The following is a 13,791-nucleotide window of genomic DNA, read 5'->3' on the forward strand; positions in this document are numbered from 1 at the left end:
AAAGAAAGAGAGACACAGAGAGCGTGCGCGAGAGAGAGCAAGCACAAGTCGCGGGGGGGAAGGGTAGAGGGAGAGGAAGATGCAGACTCCCCCCAGAGCAGGGAGCCCAACTCAGGGCTCCATCTCAGGACCCTGAGATCATGACCTGAGCCGAAGGCAGATGCTAAACCGACCGAGCCACCCTGGTGCCACTATTTATTCCTTTTACAGCATTTATTACAACCTATGATTTGTAACAACTACTTGCTGTTCTTTGGAAGTCTACCTCTTCCAATAAAAGGTAGGTTTCGTGAAAATAGGCGCTTGTCCGTTCTGTCCACTGCATCATCCCCAGTGCCTGCCACTGTGACTGGCACATAGTAGGTGCTCAAGCAGTATCTGCTGAATGAATGAGTAAATGGGACCTTCTACCTTCTGCTACCAGGTGTGTCCTGCTTTCTCTGGATTTCTCCCTCTCCTTCCACTCCTCGATTTCCTTGCTGTGGACTTTCTCTTCCATTCATTTCCCTCTGTCACTCCAGTCTCTCAAATCCATTCATTCAACCAACCGACTCTTTTGAAGACCAACTCTGCTCTAGGCACAAAGCCTTGCAGGTGAAAGACAAAAAGTAAATACAACAAGGCTACTTCCCACAAGTATCTGACAGTCATCATTCTTGGCTTTGTATCAGAGCTCATGAAAGTCCCAGACTCCCCAAACAAGAAGATGTTACCATTTTCCCGGAACAATCCTAACGCCAGATAGCTGAGCCTGTCAACCCCACAGCTCACCGCTGACAGATGCTGGGAGCTTTTGGTGGGGTGAGGGCCAGTGTGGCTGTATACCCAAAATGCAGGGCCCTAGTGACCCTGGCAGGATGAGAACAAGGCCCACCTGGGGCCACCGGAGAGGCTGTCCCACATGACTATGTGTTCCGCTCCCTGGGGCACCACCAAACCCCTCCAACTCCCTGGTATCCCACCCTTTGTATAATCCATGACAATCTATGTATATTCCAGGCGCATTTCAGCTCTTCCCTCTCCCTGTGGGCAGAATCCTACTGTTGCTATCTTCTGGACGCCCTGCCTCCTTATCTATACTTGGCTGGTTTCATTTCCTTCCCTGCCCACAGCCCACCTTTAGGGAGATTGTTCCTGAAGAAGGGAGAGACCTAGGTGTTCATGCCTGAGAGAGGAAAATGCCACATGGCCTTGCTCTTCTGGCTCCTGATGACCACCAGATCATGGGCAGTCTCCCTATCCAAAGAGAAATAGTTTTTAGCTGGGCTTGGAGTCATTTCCTAGGTTGGGCCAGGCAAATCTCTCTCTCTGTCTTCTCTCTCTTTCTCTTCAAAAGTGTGAATTAGGAAACAAAGGGGGCTGTTACCAAACATGCATCATCATTGGCTGTGGGCTTGTAAGGCTGTGTGGGCTCAGGGTTGGGCCACATGAAACAGAATGCTGAGAAACAGAATGGAATCAGGTAGGCGTGGAGAGAGGCAAGGATAGCAGAGGCCATGGGGCCTCTGAGGGATGGAGAAGTCAGCTGGGGTCCTTAGCAGTTTCCCAGAGCTAGTTCCCAAGAGGCCTAGCCCGATGTGACCCATGTGTTCCCAGGGCTGCTGCCCCCTGGTCCCTTCCTTAGTTGGCCTGAGTGTTGTTCCCTGCTACCCAAACATATTAATCAAAGCACATCTTTCTGTGTAGGGTGCTCTTCTGGCTTCGGTCAAATCTACCCTTTCTATAGAACTCTGCTCTCGACTCAAACTCACATGTAGAGCTGTGAGCTCCATCTTCACCCCACCTGCCAGGAAATGTCCTATGGGCTGAGCGACCTGCTTGTCCCTCCTGAGCTCCAGCTCTCTCCTCTTGTCTACTACCCAGCACTGCAATTACACATCCACAGCAATTTACTATCTAATTATGGCAAGAGTTTTAAAATATTTTTAAACGAGTGACTTTTAAACACATTTTAAAAAGTGGTGTTATTGGCTATAGGAGGCTATAATAATAATAATACCATTCCAGACATGTGCTCAGGTTTTTTGTGCATTGCTTTTTTTAAATTTTTATTTTTTTAAGATTTTATTTATTTATTTGAGAGAAAGAATGAGATAGAGAGAGAGAGAGCATGAGAGGGGGGAGGGTCAGAGGGCGAAGCAGGCTCCCCGCTGAGCAGGGAGCCCGATGCGGGACTTGATCCCGGGACTCCAGGATCATGACCTGAGCCGAAGGCAGTGGCTTAACCAACTGAGCCACCCAGGCGCCCATTAAAAAAAGATTTTATTTATTAATTTGTCGGGATGGGGAGTGGGGAGAACAAGCAGGAGGGGCGCAGCAGGCAGAGGGAGATGCGGGGCTCAATCCCAGGACCCTGGGATCATGACCTGAGCCGAAGGCAGACGCTTAACCAACTAAGCCACCCAGGCATCCCTTGTGCATTGCTTCTTCGTCCATGGCGACCCAAAAGACCATAACAACAGGCATGTTTATCTCCCGTGTCAGGGCCAATCTCCTCTCCCTCCTCTCCCTCTCTCCTTTCTAGGGATAAAAATGACCAATCTTTTTTCTAAATAATTTTCTGGTTAATAGAAAGTGACCACAATATAAACAAAGAAAGAGCCTATCATATGAAGGATATCAATGGGTTTCAGTTCAAAGATCTCATGTTTAATAAAGTACGTGCAGAAAGTATGAAAAAGGATGATCAAACGCAGGTCACAGAAACAGCAATCAAGGAGTTACCTAAGAACTCGCCGATCGAAAGCTAGAAAACTTGGTTATTGGTACTGCTCAGAACCAGGGTTTAGAACAACCTCAAACTATTTGATAATATTCGAGCACTCAATGGATTTAAGATGGGGAGTACAGAAGCCATCGAACTCAGCTGGTTTTCAGCTCCAATTAAAGACAAGGGCTCCTGTCTAATTGCAAAGCTGCTTACAACTGCCTTCAAGTATTATTTACTCACTGATCACGTCCTCAAATAATCTGCAACAGGCTAAGAGGATTTCTGAGGAGGAAACTGCGAATCTTCAGAATTCCCGTTTGGGAATATGTCCAGATGGGCTTCTAAAAGATAGTTTTAGCCACATAACAGAGAGCAAAATGCAATATGTAAAGGACGAATAGTTCAGTGCAGAGATACATTTTGGGAGTCTCCCCAGCTCTCTAGGATTGCCCCTCTCTTAGAACTTCCCCTCTCCCCCAAACGCAGAGGGCGGAAGTCAGAGGGGCCTGGGTATACACCCCTGCTCTGTCACTCATTAGCAGTGCTGCAAATTACCGAACTCTCCCTTGGTATCTTTGTCTGTAAAATGGGGATCATATTCTCAGGGTGGTTGTGAGGATTAAAGAAGATAATGCTTAGACCAGCACCTGGCACTGAGTAAATAATAAATGTCAGTAATTATTTCTTGGCTGCATGCTCCCGGTCTAGCTGACCCATGCTGGAACCATCTGGTTTCTCCCCCTGGGAATTCAGAGTGAGGATGGAGTTCATCTTTGCATGTGGCTGCACCTGGAGTATGAAACGTGGGGTACTTTGCTTTGAGGCCTGAGGAGCAGAGAAGGAGGTCCACAAAGAGAGGAATAAGCAATGTCAGTGGGAGAAAACAAGCCCGCCCTGGCCTCCTCATTCTCCCTCTCCTGCTTCAGGTCCTGGGCTGAGCCTGCTGGCCTTCCTGCCTTGGTTTTTAGCAGACACCAGTTTGCTAATAACAAAGTATCCCTTGTGCTTGGACTAACTCTGGGACTAACTTTTACACGCAGCCAAAAGTCCTAACCAATCCATCTACACCTAGAAAAAAGATGAAATCTGCTTAGGAAGAAAAAGGAGGAGGTACAGATCTTAAAGTTCCTATTACTGTCAGAGGGAAACGGATTAAAACATGCCACCAGCAAACGGCCAAGGCTTTCCCTTCCTCTAATGAATTCGTAGTGGGACTTTTCCCCAGAAACTCTCTTTCAATCTGCTTTTTTTTCTTTTCCAGGATTTGCTCCTTCTAGATCCAAAGACCTATGAGATTAGGTTTTATTTCAGAGTTCTATTTTAAAAAAACAATTCAAGTACATAGTAGGTGCTTCCAGAGTGACAGGTTATCACAGGCAAAAGTCTTTATGGACAGGAGTCTCTATTTTAGGATTTTGTAAAGACAAAGAAATGAACTGAATAGGTCCGGGTAACGAGAGCTTTTTTTCTCCCCAAAAGATCTTTGTCGAGGAGAAAACATGGTTTTGATTCTAACAACATTAAATACAGTTTTAGCAAATAAGAAAGAAAAGAGGAAATTTTATTAGTTTTAGGTGTCAACATCAAAAAACACAGATCAGAGATTTGCATCTCCCTCCCCCAACTCCACCAAATCATTGATACAATATAAGGAATTTTTTTTTTTTTTTTTTGCCTCACATGAAAAGAAAAAGGAATGGAAGTCTAAGTCCTTATTCTAGGTTCATTTAACTTCGAACGAGTCACTTAACTGTAAGGATCCCAAGAATCAATTCCCTTCAATCTAGCAATTGTTTAGCCACGGAGGGCCTCCCTGTCTAGCTTATAATGTTGGCATTCAGTTCTGTGCCCTGCCAATAATTTTGACCACACTTCTTAGAAGAATGGTGTGGCCAAACTCTAAAAGATATTCTCCAAAAATGGAGTCCAGTGTTGGAGGTTGCAACATTTGGCCTTTTGTGTCAGCAGCGTGAGGGCAGCCCCCAGGGCGGGGCGGAGGGGGGGGAGACCTGGGGGGGTGGGTGGTGGTGTGTGTGAATGAAAGGGCGCATTTCACAGGGGAACCCGGGCACAATCCAGGCTCAGTCAATCGCAGACCGGGCTGGAATGTGCTCTGGGCAGCGCGGTGGGCGGACTCCTACACAAACGGCATTCTCGCAAGAGAGCCTACCTGGATTGAAATAAAAAATAATATTTAATAAATCCTGGTCTCCCCACGTGATGGCATTCTTGTACTTCTGGTACAGAGGGTACAACATGTCCTCCCAAGCCAAGCCTGTTGGAATCATGCTGTTCTGGAAAAGAGAAAACCATCAGAGGGGCTGAGGCAAAGCAAATGCATCTTGTCCCCTGGGAAACAACAGAGAGGAACTGGTACCCTCAAACCCTCCAGGAATGAAGCAAACGGGAGGGGTCCTGCTGGCCTCAAGACAGAGGACAAAGCAAAACTAGAGCTGGAAACTATAGAGTTTTGCCGGGTCGCTAACACATGGGTCGGGATGGACCAGGAACCAGTAGTTGGGGCTATCGTTTCTGCTCAGAAAACTGCCCAAATTGAACCTCTTTTTCTCATGCTTAATTCTTGCCTCAGAAGGGAGGAAACAAAATACAGATAGCAGATTTAAGATATCTAAGGAAAAACACCTTTTCCTTGTCTTAACATAATTTGCTTTTAAAATAGAAGCAACACATTCATAGACTAAATATTCAAACAGCACACAAAGATAAAATTAAAAAGTAAAAATATTCTTCCTCCATCCTCCTACCATCTCCACCCGCACTTTCCCCAGATATATCCACAGTTAACAATTAGGTATCCTTCTGGAAATTTCTAAGCCATAAAAGAGATCATACTTCATGGTACTATGCTTTGTTTCATTTTCACTTTTTCCCTTAATATTTTTTAGAGATCAATTTATCTTACTTGTAGATTAATCTAATTCTTAATAGGAGGATGAGTTTGTTTGTTTTAATTTTTGACTAGTTCTCTGATGTTCATTTAGGTTCTTTCCAGTTCTTCACTAGGATAAAAGATGAGGCCATGAGCAGCCTTATCTCTGTGTATGTATATAAATATATCCCGAGGATAATTCCACAAAATTTTCCATGGCTTTTGAAGCTTTGGGTATACACAGAGTTCAAACATTATAGAATTCAGAAATGCAACATAACATTCTTGAATAGCAACTGTGCTGAAGCTTTAAATTCCATAACCACCTGGACTTTTCCTGAACAAACATTTCATAACTTTCCAAATATTTTCCTCTTCCCTGGCCCCCTCCATCCTCACCAACAAGCCACCTACTTCCAAAATCAATACACTGACAATCTAGGAACATCACTGTTGAAATGACTAAAACTCCCAATTTTTAAGCATGAAATATAAAGTATTTCCTTACCTTAAACTGAGCACTTCTTATGCGAGTTAAATTCATCAGCATGACTCCTGAATTAACTCCCGCAGAGCCATAGAAAGGGTGCCGAGCAAAGCGGCTGTACCAGCCAATCTTGGGGATTTCATGCTCAGGGGCCATGGCGGCAAGCTGCGTGGCATTAAACTGCCTCAGAAGCTTCCAGATGTCATCAACGGGCCTCAGAAAGAGAACGTCGGTGTCCACGTAGAGAAGTGAATCCACATCCTTTAAAATCACCTTTGTGTGTTTGGGGGAAGGAGGGAGAAAACAAAATAAAAACAAATCAGAAACAAAGGAAGTGGCCTGATATGTCAACAGCGCCACAAATTTCATTGGTCAATGCTGAATTCTAGAAAGGGTACCATGCTCTTAGCTTCCATTCCTCCCGTCTCCTTTGACTTCAGGGATAAATATCAATCGAGGGGTAAAGACTCAAAGGAAAATAAATCTTAATTCAGGATGGTTCAATTCCAGGACTATATTTGGTAAGGGTTGAACTTTTCAAAGGAATGACAACCTCAGCTCATGGACTGAGGCCCTCTCTTCTCCTTTCATTCTCCAATGAAGCCATCTGTCTTTCCCTCTTAGTTTTCTCTTAGAACAGGGGGGTCTGGGGCGCCTGGGTGGCTCAGTCGTTAAGGGTCTGCCTTCGGCTCAGGTCATGATCCCAGGGTCCTGGGATCGAGTCCCACATCGGGCTCCCTGCTCAGCGGGAAGCCTGCTTCTCCCCCTCCCACTCCCCCTGCTTGTGTTCCTGCTCTCGCTATCTCTCTCTCTGTCAAATAAATAAAAAAATAAAATCTTAAAAAAAAAAAAAAAGAACAGGGGTCTGGCATTAGACAAATTGAAGTGGACAATCTCTAGACCAGCTCATGCCAGGCTTTGGGGTAAATACTCTGTCTCTGGATCTATTTCTTTTAGTGTTGATGGGTATGACTGCATCTTTTTGAAATTACATTTTCAGCTAAGATTCAGTCTTGGGAATAGACGAAACAAATCATTGGTCAGCTTTGTTTGTATATCCGAATTGGCAAACTTATTCTCTAAAGGGCCAGACAGTAAATCTTTCAGGGTCTGTTGCAACCATATAAGTCTGCCATTGTAGCACAAAAGTTACACCAATGCGTAAAAGAACGGCACAACTATGTTTCAATAAAACTTTATTTAGGAACACTAAAATCTGCATTTCATATAATTTTCAGATGCTACAAAATCTTTTGATTTTCTTCAACCCTTTGAAATGTAAAAGCCATTCTTGGTTCATGGGCTGTGATTTTTTTTTTTTTTTTTAAAGATTTTATTTATTTATTTGAGACAGAGAGAATGAGAGAGACAGAGAGCACATGAGAGGGGGGAGGGTCAGAGGGAGAAGCAGGCTCCCTGCCGAGCAGGGAGCCCGATGCGGGACTCGATCCCGGGACTCCAGGATCATGACCTGAGCCGAAGGCAGTCGCTTAACCAACTGAGCCACCCAGGCGCCCCATGGGCTGTGATTTTTAACCTCTGTTGCAGTTCATTTAAGCCAGCCACCTAAAGCAAATCAGTTCTTCTGTCCTAACTGCTTAGCTTACCAGAGTTTTGCCTTGGGGTTTGAGACTTCAGTCTTAGGTAGTGATAGTGTTATTTGCCTTGTTTTGCCTTTATTCCCGAAATTTAGTGGTCGCTTAATTAAGAAAGGATTTGAATTTTCCTGGATCCCTGGCCTAACATCATCCTAACACCATAACAACACTTGCAATGGGCTGCATGTCTGTGTCCTTTAAGAATTCACATGTTGAAGTCCTAATCTCTAGTGTGATGGTATTCGTAGATGGGGTGTGTGGGAGGTAATTAAGGTTCAATTAGGTCATGAGAGTGGGGACTTCATGAAGGGATGAGTGCCCTTATAAGAAAAGATGCCAGAGAACTTGCTGTCAGTCTCTATCATGTGAGAAAAAAATGAGAAACAGCTGTCGCAAGCCAGGAAGAGGTACTTCACCAGAACCCAACCATGGTGGCACTCTGATCTCAGACTTCCAGCCTCCAGAACAGTGAGAAAATAAATTTCTGTGGTTTAAGGCACACAATCTCTGGTATTTTGTTACAGCAAGCTAAGACAATATTCCATTGGGATCCCCAATATTTAAAATTGATGAAAATGCACACTGTATGATACAGGTATCATGGAGATTTCAGACTTGAATGATTTCAGAGCTTACATGATCAGCTGCAGGATCTAGCTTTCATTCCTCATCTACTAGAGGAATAGATTTTACAAACCAATAAAATGAAATTAAGAATAATGATTGCCTACCATTTTATAAGAGAAGATTATCTTGACATCCATTTTAACAACTTGAAGATCGTAATTTTAGAATTAGGATGAATTCTTCAAATTGAACACACAGACTTAAAAAAAATCCTCTACCTTATTCTTATTTTTTCTTATTTTCCCAGGGAAACGTAAAAAATTTACCACAGAATAGCATCTGTCTACTAATTTTTTTTAAAATCACAGTTACAGAGTACTGTGGAGGAAAGGCAAACTCTCTACAGAAGTATGAGTAAATGCATTTTATGATACAAATTATGTATCACATGTAAACACAATTATGATTTCTTGCATGCCCAACACCATCCCAAGTACTCAATATCTTGCCAATTTATTTTACTGGGAAGGAAAACTAAAGCAAAGAAAAGGGTTCTGTCCAAGTTTACATGTCAAATAATGTTAATGATTGCTGGGTTTTGGCTAATAAGGTCATAGAAAGATTAAGTCACTTTCTACAATGTGTTTTCAGGGAAAAAAGAATGTATGGAGTTCCATAAAAGGCGAATTTAGAATTGCAGAATTAGAGAGGAAGAGAAAGCTATCTCAACCTATGTGAAATAGTACAAATTTCTCTTTATGGCTGATTATCTAATAAGTCCTGAAGAAAAGCATACAGTATTAATGTTTTAATCAATTAAGGGTTATGTAGACATCTACCCAAAAGAATCAAGCTTGCTGACTTGATTATTCTGATTTTTTTCTTGGCCCTAAGTCATCAGTGTTATTAAAGCTATCATTACTTTCTTCAACAAAATGTTACCACCCCTCAACAAAACAAAAAAGAAGAAAACAAAAGACTCTTCTGACGAAAGTCTGGGAAAAAAACTAAAAAGATCTGAAGAATGGAGATATTCCAACATGAAGGTACAGGCAATATGTTTAATCAAGAGAGGAAAAGGCAAAAAAGTTGTATTGGAAATTTATAAAATCAGAAAAAACTTAAATATGGTAAAATTTTTATTTAACCAATATCCTATTATTTGACACACAAGATTGCTTCCCTTTTTTATTATTATAAACTATACTACAATGGGTATCTTTTAAGGGGGACTTCTTTTTTTTAAGATTTTATTCATTTATTTGAGAGAGCGAGAAAGAGAGAGAGAGAAAGAGAGAGAGCACATGAGCAGGGGGAGGGGCAGAGGGAGAGGGAGAAGCAGACTCCCTGCTGAGCAGGGAGCCTGATGTGGAGCTCAATCTCAGGACCCTGAGATCACGACCTGAGCCGAAGGCAGAGGCTTAACCAACTGAGTTAATTTCCAAGCATATAATATGACATTTCTTTTTCTTTTTAATGTAGTAAACATTCACATAGTTAAAAATAAAAATATATTAAAGTAAATTTATTGGCAATTTATTCTTCCTTGCGATTTTGTCACCAAATCCCATTCTTAGAGGTAACCGATGATACTGGACTGCTCTGTGTTGAGCCAGAGATATATTATACGTGTAAGAATAAATAGCTATGCGCCTACCATCCCTTTTCATGCTACAAATGGTAGCATAGTGTCCACAATGTTATCAGCCTGCCTTTTTTTTTTAAATAAAACAATCCTGTAGGAGGACTTTACATATCAGCTCATACAGATTTTATTTCTTATTTTTGATGTCTGTGCAGCATTTCATTGCATGGCTCTAGCGTAATTTATCTAGTTACACATTGTAGGACATTTAGGTTATTTTCAAGCTTTTGTTACGACAAACTGTCACATTGAGAAACCTCCTCATCTCAATTCATTTCAAACACACATGAGTGTATCTGTAGGATAAATTCATTAAAATATAATTCCTTAGTCAAAGAATACATGCATTTGTACGTTTGATAAGTGTTGCCAAACTACTTCTCTAGAAATGGACCGATTTAGCCTTTGGCCAGCAACGTAAGAGGATGCCTCTTACCCCTTACCTTCGCCGGCATCCTGTTTGGTCACGCTTTTGGGGCTTTGGCTTCCAAGGAGCACACCTCAGAGGGGCTTACCCTATCAATTCATTTTGGTTTGTATTTTCCTACAAGTCTTGCCCTGGTGGACTGCCTGGGACCCAGCACTGTGGGAGGAGATGATGCATGTCTGGAAGACCAGTGACAACCATTTAAGGACACTTGAATACCAGTGCTGGCCCCCACCAGGGGGCACCCACACAGGCCCCAGATCTGAGGACTCACGGGTGGGAAGCCCTCTACACACTGTCCTTTTCCAGAGCCGTATCTAATCCCTCCTCTGCTGCTCTGATTCTAGAGACATGCTTTCTGGACTAGAACCAAGGGACAAAGAAGAAAAGCTTAGGAATAAATTTTATGGCTACTATTTTTGGAAAGCTTGCATGTCTTCAGTGAAGATGGCAAAGCCAGTCCAACGTACCCTACAGAGTGCAAACCAGGGCCTGTGGGCCTGTGGGTCAAATTCAGCCAATGAATGGATTTAAAAAAAAATTTTTTTTTTTAAGATTTTATTTATTTGAGAGAGAGAGAATGAGTGAGAGAGAGCGCGCACATGAGAGAGGGGAGGGTCAGAGGGAGAAGCAGACTCCCTGCTCAGCAGGGAGCCCGATGCGGGACTCGATCCCAGGACTCCAGGATCATGACCTGAGCCGAAGGCAGTCGCTTAACCAACTGAGCCACCCAGGCGTCCCTAAAAAATTTTTTAATACATAGTCTTTTTAACCATCTGAGCCACCCAGGCTCCCCAATACATAGTCTTTATTAAAAAAATTGAATTAGTTGCTAACATTTGGTGAAAACTGAAGATTTCTCAGAAATACCTGCACTTCTGTTTAAGAAAAAATTGACAGCTCCAGCAAGAACAGCCTGCATCCTACAAGGGAAAAATCTGCTGGTGCTTGTGGACAGGTACTCCCAACATCCTCAGTTCATTCATACAATAAACATTTATGGAGGGTCCACTAGGTGCCACGTGTGACCAGCAGTGACTGAGAAAGACAAAAATCTCTGCCCTCATGAGGGAGTCAGATAACAAATAAGATAAATATATTCATTATAGAGTCTATAAGCAGGTGAAGAATAAAGCAGGGAAATGGACCAGGGGTCCCAGGTAAACAGGAGTTTGCAATTTTAAATAGGGCTGTGGAGAAAGTTTTGCTCAGAAGGAGGTGAGCAAATGGAAATAAAGCAGGCTGGCACTTTTCCAGAACAGCAGGGGACCAGTGTGGCTGGATCAGGGCCAACAGAGGGAAGAAGAGTTGGGGAGGAGGATAGAGGGTGTGTGGGGGCACTTAGGGCTTTGCTTGCCCTTGGACGAACTTTGGTTTTTACTCTGAGTGAGATGGGAGCCACTGGGGAGCTTTAAAGGAGGGGTGACACAGGATCTGACTTAGAGGAATGGTCACTGTGGATGCCACACTGAGGACAGACGATTAAGGTGTGCAGGGGAAGCAGGGAGCCCAGTTAGGACAGCATCTTAGTAATTCAGGTGAGTTGTGATGGTGGCTTGGCTCAGGGGGTAACAATCCAGCGAGTGAGAAGTGGTCAAATCCTAAATAGAGTATAAAGATAGGGCCAACAGGATTTCCTGATGGGCTGTAGGCGCCACATGAGACAAAGAGAAAAGTCAAGAGCAACTCCAAGGATTTTAACCTGAATGAAAGGTACAACAGAGTCACCTCTACGTCAGAGGGTACTGCTGTGTGTCATTCCTGACTTACCCGTCTGGCCCTCGTGGGTACATACTGGCATTTGTAACCGCTGAAGCCTAGCTCCTTCCCTCCCTCCTCAGCATCTGCTCTCCCTGAAATGCCAAGAAGCCCATGGGTGCTCCTGGGAAGGGATACATCATGGGTTCCTGGGGCAATGGTCGAACCATCTAGTTCTTGACCACAATGGTGCTTACATAGGTGTCAGCTTGTTAAACTAAGCACATACAGTTTTGGTCGGTAGCTCATATTTCCAAACAGACACACCATACCTAATGGTACGTCTCACAGATATGAGAGTCCTTCAAATCTTGAGTCTGGCATTTGTGAGTTCAATTCCAGGCAGGGTGACCCCAGGCCCTGTGACTTTGGACAAGTTCCTCTATCTTTCCAGGCCTCCATTCCCCATTTGTAACAAGTGGAAAGCAATTATCACCGCCACCACCATCACCCTTCTCCCCAGGTTGTCCTAATGATCCAGTGAAATAACACACACAAGGTACTTGGTACAGTGGCTGGTACACAGTCAGTCTTCCGTAAGTAATGGTGTTGTTACTGTAAGAAGTCTCTGTTTCCCCTTGTAAAGTATCAAGTGTAATTAGTTACCATTGCCGTCAGTGCCCACAGCACTTCAAAACACGTCAACCACAAAAAGCCTTTTACATAGTCAGAGTCAAGCAGAGAAGAAGTTTTTGAACCTTCTGATATCATCATAATCTATTTATCACCTTGACTGAAAACAAGTACATAAGGCTTTTTTCACTCTTTACCTGAAAAAAACAAAAGACCAGGGCGGGGTGGGGAGAAAAAACCCCACTCTTTCTATAACATTATGTCTCTGAAGGCTAATTCTGCAGCAATTATGGCTGTTATTAATTTGAAGAGGATCATTTGGCCATGTGATAATGGGAAGAGGAATATTTACCAAAAGGATATAAAACTAGCCATTCTAATTCCCTTATGGAAATCAGTCAGCACCAGAAATGAGGCCTTTGTTTTCTTAGGAAAGCGGGGGCAGAAATGCAGCACATGATAGCTATTTGTACGAGACCCGGCCAGCTGTAATGGGCGTTGCTGTCCCTGCTCCCCCTCACTGCCCCAACCTGGGTGGCTGTCCCCAGGGCTCAGTGAGGACCGGAGGCTGGCCACAGGCAGCAAGATGATCAGGGGCTCACGGGCTTACCTTCAAGTTTGTTCTGCCCCAACTCTGTCCTCTTACAGTACAACTTAGCGGTTAAAAGCGCTGGGTTTGAAATCGAATTTCAGTAGCCGCCCCCAATCCACAAGGGATATGTTCCCAGACCCCCAGTGGATGCCTGAGACCGTGGAAGGTCCCGAACCCCCCACACATACTGTGTTTTCTCCTATACATATATGCCTAGGATGAAGTTTAATTTCTAAACTAGGCACAGTACGAGATTAACAACAATAATAAAATGGGACAATTGCTCAAACGTACTGTAATAAAAGTTATGCGACGGCCGTCTCTCTCAAAAATGTCTTATTGCACTGTCCTCGCCCTTCTTGTGATGACGCAAGGTGATAAAATGCCTAGGTGACGACACAGAGTGAGGCGAGTGGCGTGGGCACTGTGACGTGACATCAGGCTACCAATGACCTTCTGACCAGACGTGGGAAGGAGGATCATCTGCTTCTAGGCTGCAGTGGCCTGGGAGGAACTGACACTGTGCAAAGTGAAATGCGGATAA

General features: G+C 43.6%; 1 protein-coding gene across 1 annotated transcript in view; it reads right to left on the reverse strand.

Annotated features, from left to right (window-relative positions):
- The window catches only part of GXYLT2 (glucoside xylosyltransferase 2), a 91,445-nt gene that overhangs the window by 10,571 nt on the left and 67,083 nt on the right, over positions 1-13,791 (reverse strand). Inside the window, exons 6-7 of the mRNA XM_044912746.1 lie at positions 6,109-6,360; positions 4,881-5,004 (exon numbers count right to left, since the gene is read on the reverse strand). Of these exons, the coding sequence (XP_044768681.1) occupies positions 4,881-5,004; positions 6,109-6,360 (376 nt within the window). The remainder of the gene's footprint in view (positions 1-4,880; positions 5,005-6,108; positions 6,361-13,791) is intronic.

The sequence above is a fragment of the Neomonachus schauinslandi genome, chromosome 1 (assembly GCF_002201575.2).
Source record: "Neomonachus schauinslandi chromosome 1, ASM220157v2, whole genome shotgun sequence".
NCBI classification, from domain to species: domain Eukaryota; kingdom Metazoa; phylum Chordata; class Mammalia; order Carnivora; family Phocidae; genus Neomonachus; species Neomonachus schauinslandi.